This window comes from Brachionichthys hirsutus, unplaced genomic scaffold (assembly GCF_040956055.1).
Source record: "Brachionichthys hirsutus isolate HB-005 unplaced genomic scaffold, CSIRO-AGI_Bhir_v1 contig_569, whole genome shotgun sequence".
Taxonomy (NCBI): Eukaryota; Metazoa; Chordata; class Actinopteri; order Lophiiformes; family Brachionichthyidae; genus Brachionichthys; species Brachionichthys hirsutus.
This window is the reverse complement of record NW_027181164.1, coordinates 1,785-10,756: the sequence shown is the minus strand read 5'-3', so window position 1 is coordinate 10,756 and position 8,972 is coordinate 1,785. Positions and strand designations below refer to the sequence as shown.

At 50.5% G+C, this 8,972-nt stretch overlaps 2 protein-coding genes across 2 annotated transcripts; both read left to right on the top strand.

The window, feature by feature from the left end:
• Positions 1 to 166: 166 nt before the first annotated feature.
• LOC137917354 (TNF receptor-associated factor 3-like) lies at positions 167 to 2,998 on the top strand (the record flags this gene model as incomplete). The annotated part of the gene is made up of 9 exons (XM_068760135.1): positions 167 to 331; positions 454 to 534; positions 635 to 709; positions 804 to 896; positions 976 to 1,116; positions 1,367 to 1,544; positions 1,799 to 2,142; positions 2,233 to 2,424; positions 2,518 to 2,998. Coding segments are annotated over 9 exons (1,305 nt in total), but the record flags the coding sequence as incomplete, so codon positions are not given.
• Positions 2,999 to 5,147: 2,149 nt separating this feature from the next.
• Positions 5,148 to 7,719, top strand: LOC137917353 (glutaredoxin-like protein C5orf63 homolog). Its single transcript, XM_068760134.1, has 3 exons — positions 5,148 to 5,165; positions 6,802 to 6,858; positions 7,399 to 7,719. Exons 1-3 carry the CDS (start codon positions 5,160 to 5,162, stop codon positions 7,567 to 7,569), a joined length of 234 nt encoding a protein of 77 aa, XP_068616235.1. The 5' UTR covers positions 5,148 to 5,159; the 3' UTR covers positions 7,570 to 7,719.
• The last annotated feature ends 1,253 nt before the right edge of the window (positions 7,720 to 8,972 follow it).

The window sequence follows — 8,972 nt, the reverse complement described above, 5'->3', positions numbered from 1 at the left end:
GTGAGGAAAGCAGCACGTTGATCTTGTTCTCTGATGTCAGTGTGGCCTTTAAAGAGCCTTCGTGGTGTAAATCCTGTTAGGGGGGGGGGGGGGGGGGCGAGCTGCTCGGGGGAGGTCTGCGCTCTGGATTCTATCCGTGCCGCTGAGCATTTCCTCCTCTCTGCAGGACCACCTGAACGTGTGTCCGTTCTTCGAGGTCCCCTGCCCGTTGGGTAAATGTAAAGAGCGGATGATGAGGAAGGAGATTCCCGACCACCTGAGCTGGAAATGTAAACACCGGGAGGCCAGCTGCGAGTATTGCATGACGAAGATGCCTCTGACCGACGTTCAGGTTGGTTGTAGACGTCTGGGGCCGCGTTTGTGACGATCGCTGACTGCCTTTGGCTTCAGTGTCGTCTCGTCTCGGTCGCTCGTTGGCTGAAACCAACACGGAGCATTTCTGTCTGGTTTCAGAAACACAAGGAGACGGTGTGTCCAGCATTCCCGGTGTCCTGTCCCAACCACTGCTCCTCCTCTTCCCTGCCCCGGAGTGAGGTACTGATCCAGCTTGTAAGACTCTGCCTTTAACGCATGTCGGAGCTTTAAGGCAGCGTCTGGTCGGGACGAGAATAATGGATTTGCTTTTGTGTCCCAGCTGTCCAGTCATCAACACGACTGTCCCAAAGCTCAGGTGAGCTGTCAGTTCCAACGCCATGGCTGCTCCTTCAAGGTAGCGCTTCACCGCCGCCCTCCGCTCCTTTCTGTCTTCTGTTCATCACATCTGTACGTCCTTTAAATATGAACTCTGTGTCTGCTTGTCTCAGGGTTTGAATCTGGACATGAGGCAACACGAGTCCACCTTTGCAGCCGAGCACCTGAGAATGATGGCAAATCGAAACGCCGCGTTAGAGAGCAAGGTAACCGTAGCAACCGTACCGAAGCAGACGGTCCAGGGTACTTCATATTTCCTGACTGTCCTTTGCTCCTCGACCCCAGGTGGACGACGTTAAAGGCGAGCTGTCCGAGAGGTACAAGGTGCTTCCGTCTCTGAGCAGTCGTCTGGCTGAGCTGGAGAACCAGAACGACGAGCTGAGAGAGAAGAACCGACAGATGGAGCAGAAACTGGCCACCATGCAGGTAGGACCGACACGGACGGGTGTGAGTCCAAGCGGATGCTGTCAACCCGCTATAGGCGTGTCCCCGGGGACCATCAACCACGTTGGACCAGTACTGGGGTCGTGTACTTTATCTTCCTAAGCTAGTTTTAGGAAGGTGTCAACAAGGTGTTATTGGTCCACTATGTATTGGGGGGGGGGGGGGGTAGATACACTGCATAGTAACATTGCCAACCTGGATAGCCGGTCATCTCGCTCCTCCCTGACTACAGAAACTCATGAGTTCTCACTCTGAGAAGCTGCTGGAGGTGGAGCTGGAGCTTCGCTCTCTTCGTGCTCTTAGAGACGAGGTGGAGAACGTGAGGGGGACGCTGGACAATGTCCGGACGAGACTGAATGCTCTGGAACAAGGGGGACGCAGCAGCTCCGGATCCACAACACATACTCTGGGTAAGAGTACTACTGTACTTTAGTCTTGCCCCGTGATGGGGGCCTTCTCCACTTCACCCTGTCCTTTGGGACTAATATCCAAAGATCTTGAAACTAGATTCTGTGGTTAAGGGACTAATTGCAAAGGTCTTGCAACGACTTCCCGAGGTCCGTGGACTATTTGGAGAGGTCTGGGGTGGGCACGAGGTTCATGTGTACGGGGACTCAAACACACTCGATCAGAAGCTGGTTCATGAATTTCTGCTTCCCTACAGCATCCCTGGAAACTCAGATGAATCGACACGATGACATGCTGAGTGTTCATGACATCAGGCTGGCTGACATGGACCTTCGTTTCCAAGTGCTGGAGACAGCGAGCTACAACGGGACTTTGATATGGAAGATACGGGACTACAAGAGACGGAAACAGGAGGCGGTAGCAGCAAAGACATTGTCACTGTACTCGCAGCCGTTTTATACCGGGTACTTTGGATACAAGATGTGTGCTCGCGTCTACCTGAACGGAGACGGAATGGGCAAGGGGACGCACCTGTCGCTCTTCTTTGTGGTGATGAGGGGGGAGTATGACGCATTGCTGCCCTGGCCCTTCAAACAGAAGGTTTGCTTTCAGCTTTCACTTACGTTTTCTGCTCCATCAAGGCCGGAAGGAAGCTTGACAGGCTTGTGTGTCTTCCTGCTTCTCTGGTAGGTGACGCTGATGCTGATGGACCAGGGTCCGTCGAGGAAACACTTGGGCGACGCTTTTAAGCCTGACCCAAACAGCAGCAGCTTCAGGCGTCCTGCAGCAGAGATGAATATAGCCTCTGGCTGTCCTCTCTTTGTGTCTCAGAGCGTCCTGGAGACGGGCAGCTACATCAAGGATGACACCATCTTCATCAAGGTAATACGCACTTTTCTTTTCCTTTCACTGCAAATAATCACAAATCACAGCCAATTCAGCAGCCGGAAAGGCACGCTAATGTTTGGTTTCTAGGTTACGGTGGACATCTCCGACCTTCCTGACCCGTGATGTCGTTACCGCTCTGACCTCTGATCTCATTGGTTGGAGATCAGCTCACCTGTCCACACCCAGCAGCGAAAAAGATAATGGGAAGGATCAGTGGCAATAGAGGAATCTCTTCTACCTGACAGAGATGCCGAAGAAGGGAACAAGAAGTGTCAGACAGGAAGCAGCCAATCAGAGTGAACCTGACAGAAGCCTGAGGGTCGGTGCGCTTCTGGTTGGCTGATGGACTATAGAACCGTGTGTGTATGCGCGTGTTTACGTATAAAAGGATCAGTGTTGCCATGACATCATCATGGTGATGTCACACCAGTGAGAACATTGTCGCTGCTCATTACTGATGCCATGCATCAAGCTTTACTTCCCGTTTATTTCCTGTTTACAAAGGCATGCTGGGAAATGCACTGCGGCCACAGAGGATCTCAGAAAGCCGGCTCAGACCAGTAGGTCCCAGTACACAGACGACTGCTATTAAGAAGCCAGAGTGGTGAAAACCAGTCAACTCCATTCATAGCTGTTGTAAAGACCTCGAACTGGACCCAGTGCCAGCCCGGTAGAACCTGTTAAACCCATCCCAAAGCTACAGATGAGATTATACTGATCCACGCACCATTAGTTGGTCTTATCTAATATATTTTGTTTATTGATTTGGAATCAGAAGTCATGACCCACCTTACTACTCTGATTGGCTGGTACTTGTTCTTCATTGGTGGGTTTGGTTGGGTTTAGGTCTAAGGAGTGAGATTGTTTAGGGTAAAGTGAGAATATCAGAGAACCACCGACGTTATCTGATTTGAAACTGACCTGAGAGAAATCACAGGGGTGGGGCGGTCTCAGTATTAGTTCAGTCGGTCTGTTGGAGTTCCTCTGTGGCTTCTGGGTTTTTCAGTGTGGACAGAATTCATTTGACTCATTTGCACAGGTTGAATGTTTGTTAAAGAGTGAAAAATAAAAACTGAACCAAACACACAAATGTTTTATGAGAACATTAGCTGAGTTCCGTTGAATCCAGAACTGAACCTGTGTATTTTTTCACATTTGTTTGCTTTTGTAGCTTCTCTTGAGTCATTTCAAAATCCATCATCTAATTAATGGATTGTCTTCTGGATCTGGATCCTCTAAAAAATTCAACATATTGGCAAAAAAAACAAAAAACAATTTTACAATATTGAATAAAGTAAAATGACAATAAAATCCAGAATCTGCATCCTTAACCAATTTTCACTTAAACATGTCATCCAGTTAAGCCACCCTCCACCAAGGAAGCTCATTTCTGCATGTCTTTGCAGCTTAAAGCGGTAATCCGGTGATTCCTGAGCTATTGAAACCCACCCATAGAATTTAGGATAATATTGGTATCATTATTAGTTTAACAGTTATTCAGGAAAAACTATTTGCTGATTAGTCTTGTCACATGTCATTGTGACATTGTAATTTAATTATGAGTTTAAAAGAAAAAACCTTGTTATTGCCCTATAAGTAATGAAGTTACACACTCCGGCCGGTTGGTGGCAGCGCGTGACTGTGTGTGTGTCGTAAAACCAGCACGGTCCAATCTTAACAGGAAGTACCAGAAGAAGAGTCGTTCGTGTGTTGTGTTCCTTCAAAACTTTCACGTTAACTTTTATTTACACGCCGCACCGGGACGATTTCAGCAGGTTTTCAACCGGGAGAGAAGCGGAATTGTTCGGAGAGACCCGGTGAGTTTACCGGTGTGTTCCGTGACGGAAGTCGGGCCATTGTTCTGCAGCTAACCGGGCAGCTAGCAGAGTAACTTGTTAAAGCGGAGCAGCTGAGGTTGCGTTAGTTAATAATTAGAACGACTCAACCGAGAAGGAGCGCGATCGCTGCTCATCCTAAAATAAAAACAACGCGCAATGGATTTAAACGTATGGAACGGTTGATTTTAATGCGGCCTCGGAGGTAGCCGGTCCCAAGCCCAAGGGCTGCGGCAGGAATGACGTTCGGCTTCGAACTTAAAAGCCAGAATGAAGCCTGCCATTAAGCAGGAGGTCGATTTGCTGCGGCGAGCCCTGAGGGGACAAGCCGGAGGAGGAAGAGGAGGAGGAGGAGGAGGAGGAGGAGGAGGAGGAGGAGGAGGAGGAAGAAGAAACTGTTTGTTTTTCTTCCCTTTAAATAGTTGAACCCATATAAAACTGCTAAAACAACAATTTTCCAGACAAACTTTCAAACCAATTTATTGCTTTGATTTTGAAGGTTAGCGTCAGAGATCAGTAGATTTGACGCGCGTCATGTCTTCAAAGGGATCATTTTAAAATATCTAATTTTTCTTTACGATAATGTTGGACATTGTCTGAATTTTAACATTTGACACGGTTCTGGATGATCAATGCTACCAAACAGGAAACGAGTAAATCCCTTCCTTGACTTCTTCGTGTCTTTATGATCCTCCTACTGATGTCCTGACCTTTGACCTTTAGAGAATTTCAACACTGTTAGACTTTGGCGTGAATTTCTGGACCGAACTGAAAATGTATCAACTTCCACCAATAACGACAAATACGGAATTTGGATCTTCGCACACACTTTGTCATTGTCATCTGTGATTGGTCGGCTGGCGGTTCTGTGGATAGTCTGGTTCAGAGTGGACGATGGAGGTCAGTGACACTTTCTTTCTTTCTTTCTTTCTTTTCTCAGATCAAATGTTTTTACTGAAGACTATTCCTCTGAGTCGACCTGCAGCTGTGCAGCTTCCCCGACTATTTTCTACCAACGCTTTACCCGCTCTCACTCTGTTTACGAAGGTAACGGACCCCCGTACGTCCCCCTCGGTCTGTCCCCTACCACGGACCCCCGTACGTCCCCCTCGGTCTGTCCCCTACCAACGCTTTACCCACTCTCACTCTGTTTACGAAGGTAACGGACCCCCGTACGTCCCCCTCGGTCTGTCCCCTACCACGGACCCCCGTACGTCCCCCTCGGTCTGTCCCCTACCACGGACCCCCGTACGTCCCCCTCGGTCTGTCCCCTACCACGGACCCCCGTACGTCCCCTTCGGTCTGTCCCCTACCACGGACCCCCGTACGTCCCCCTCGGTCTGTCCCCTACCAACGCTTTACCCGCTCTCACTCTGTTTACGAAGGTAACGGACCCCCGTACGTCCCCTTTGGTCTGTCCCCTACCACGGACCCCCGTACGTCCCCTTCGGTCTGTCCCCTACCACGGACCCCCGTACGTCCCCCTCGGTCTGTCCCCTACCAACGCTTTACCCACTCTCACTCTGTTTACGAAGGTAACGGACCCCCGTACGTCCCCCTCGGTCTGTCCCCTACCACGGACCCCCGTACGTCCCCCTCGGTCTGTCCCCTACCAACGCTTTACCCGCTCTCACTCTGTTTACGAAGGTAACGGACCCCCGTACGTCCCCTTCGGTCTGTCCCCTACCACGGACCCCCGTACGTCCCCCTCGGTCCGTCCCCTACCAACGCTTTACCCACTCTCACTCTGTTTACGAAGGTAACGGACCCCCGTACGTCCCCCTCGGTCTGTCCCCTACCACGGACCCCCGTACGTCCCCTTTGGTCTGTCCCCTACCGCGGACCCCCGTACGTCCCCCTCGGTCTGTCCCCTACCACGGACCCCCGTACGTCCCCCTCGGTCTGTCCCCTACCAACGCTTTACCCGCTCTCACTCTGTTTACGAAGGTAACGGACCCCCGTACGTCCCCCTCGGTCTGTCCCCTACCACGGACCCCCGTACGTCCCCCTCGGTCTGTCCCCTACCACGGACCCCCGTACGTGCCCTTCGGTCTGTCCCCCCTACCAACGCTTTACCCACTCTCACTCTGTTTACGAAGGTAACGGACCCCCGTACGTCCCCCTCGGTCTGTCCCCTACCACGGACCCCCGTACGTCCCCCTCGGTCTGTCCCCTACCAACGCTTTACCCACTCTCACTCTGTTTACGAAGGTAACGGGCCCCCGTACGTCCCCTTCGGTCTGTCCCCTACCACGGACCCCCGTACGTCCCCCTCGGTCTGTCCCCTACCAACGCTTTACCCACTCTCACTCTGTTTACGAAGGTAACGGACCCCCGTACGTCCCCCTCGGTCTGTCCCCTACCAACGCTTTACCCACTCTCACTCTGTTTCCTATGGCAACACAACTTGACTGTCCCTATCTGACTGTAACTCTGTCTGTAACGTTTGTTTCAGGTGTGTAACATCCGTGCCTGTTAATAATAACTAATACTAATACTGTTAATCACACTAACGGCTTGTCTTGTGTGTCTGTAGGATCCGTGTCCGCTGTGTGATGATGCTAAAGAGGAACTGGAGCCGTTCAAACACCGGGTGAGATGTTTAAACCTGCAGAACCTCCCCTGCTTGCTGCGCTAGCTGAGCATCTCCTGCTGGCGAAGAGTCTAGACTAGAGAAACTATGACAGGAAGTAGATAAAGAAATACGAATTTTAACCTCCACCAAGGAGGTTCTGTTTTTGACGGTGTCTGTTTGTTATAGTTTAACATTTAAACCCATTTACGGATTCACTAATCAGTTAAAAATACACGTAAACTCTGATTCACTTTGACTTTTCATGTTGGTGTGTAAAGATACCAAGAACAATGTAGAACCTTTCGGTGCTGATCCAGATCACCGTGTGGATCCAGGAGTTTTTAAACACAAGACCAGGTTATTTATTTATTTATTGATCGACTGAGCCTTGGCGGAGGTTTGCACTCTCCGAATGCTTTTCTAGTTTTATATCTGTACCTGAAATATCAGACAGCATGACAAACTCTGTTTCATGCATCTGTCAGTCAGTTTAGGAGAAATGGACATAAAGGGTTAAAAATGTCTTTAATTTGTCGTTCTTTCTCTGTCTCTGTGCAGTTTGTCCTGCAGCAGGTGGACATCACTCTTCCAGAGAACAGGGCGTGGTTTGACAGGTACAGGTGGGACATACCTGTCTTCCACCTGAATGGACAGTTTGTGATGAAACACCGAGTGGACGTCGTCTTGATGGAGAGACTGCTGCAGGAGGCCGAGGCACAGAAAACATGACTAATTTGTTCCAAATGTTCAATAATAAATAAATACAAATAATGGCGAGAAATGATTGATTGATCAGCTACGCTCTGATTTTACATTTTACAGTCAGGATGAGGAAACAACTGAAGTTTGTCTGTGAAAGTACAATAAAATAAATAGAAGTTCATGAAACTGTTTCACATCTTTGCCTCCTGAATCCTAAACCGGAGTCGCCTGCTGCCGCGAGCTCATCCATATTTAACCTGCCGGTGCCCGAGTGCCTGGCTCTCAGCCAATCGCAGTGCTGTGAGGTTGTGTGGAGTGCGCTGGTTGTCATGGCGGCAGCGGTCGGGTGTTTCTTCAGTGATGTCGGCGTGTGTCGATGGCGTCCAGCAGCCGAGCTGGCGATGTTCACTTCGCCCTGCAGAGAGCGAAGAAGAAAATCATTGACCTGCAGCAGCGGCTGAGCAGCAGGTCGGCGATGCGAGGGTTAAATCCAACTTCAATGGCTGCAGTCACTTTTGTTTTTAACTTTTAGACGTCTCATCCGGTCAGAGATGGAATGACTGAAATACCTGCAGAGAGGAGTTTAGATCGGCGATTGATTCACGCTGGCACGGTTTAAACGAGGCTAAACCTGCCAGTGTGGACGGACTGGTTTACCGACTGGTTTACTGGTTTGCTGGTCGCTTTAATCTGCAGAGCCGTAGCTTATCGTTCTAACTCATCGAACTGTTCCAGGATCATGTTGTCGGACGCCTGATTGAAATGAGACGTGCTTTGTGTTTTCAGTGAAACCAGTCCGGGGGCGACCGGCCCGCCCACGTGGACCCCCGGCGAGGAGCTCAGGGACTCCCTGGTGGACATGTACTCAGGTATGACCGCACCAAGATGGTCTGTTGGGGAAATGTTGTCCCCCCCCATTGATTCAAAAATAGAAGCTGCAGTGAGTCGGGTTGGCCACTAGGTGGAGCTGTGGTCCTTCACACGCCAACACCTACACCAGCAGCACCCTAAATACAGGAGGTCAAAGGTTGCAACACACACAACTACAGCAGGGAAACCACCGCCGCTATTATGTATCTTAGTGGTGGTTTGGGGACTGGGAGGACTGGGAGACACCCCGGTCGGCCAGGGTGGGCAGATTAAAACCGTGACTTGCTGCTGCTTTAGCCGACAGTTAGCGCTGGAATTCTTTTTAGCAATTCAAACTCGGTCAGCGGTTGCCACGTGAACAGAGACGCTCGCCACGCACTCTTCGGGGTCCGGTATCTTGTCCAACTCGGGGATTGAGCTGATGACTTTCCTCAGCCTTCTGATCCAGAGAATGTTCCAGCGTTAGAACGCTTGGGTGTTCAGAGCCTTGCTCAAAGGCCCTGCAGCGATGCACACACTGTGCACTCGCAGCTCTCCAGTCAGTTCTAGCTGGTCCGTGC

Coding starts and splice junctions, on each gene's coding strand:
- LOC137917353 (XM_068760134.1), top strand. Junction 6,859..7,398: donor TGGAGCCGTTCAAACACCGG/GTGAGATGTTTA, acceptor GTCTCTGTGCAG/TTTGTCCTGCAGCAGGTGGA.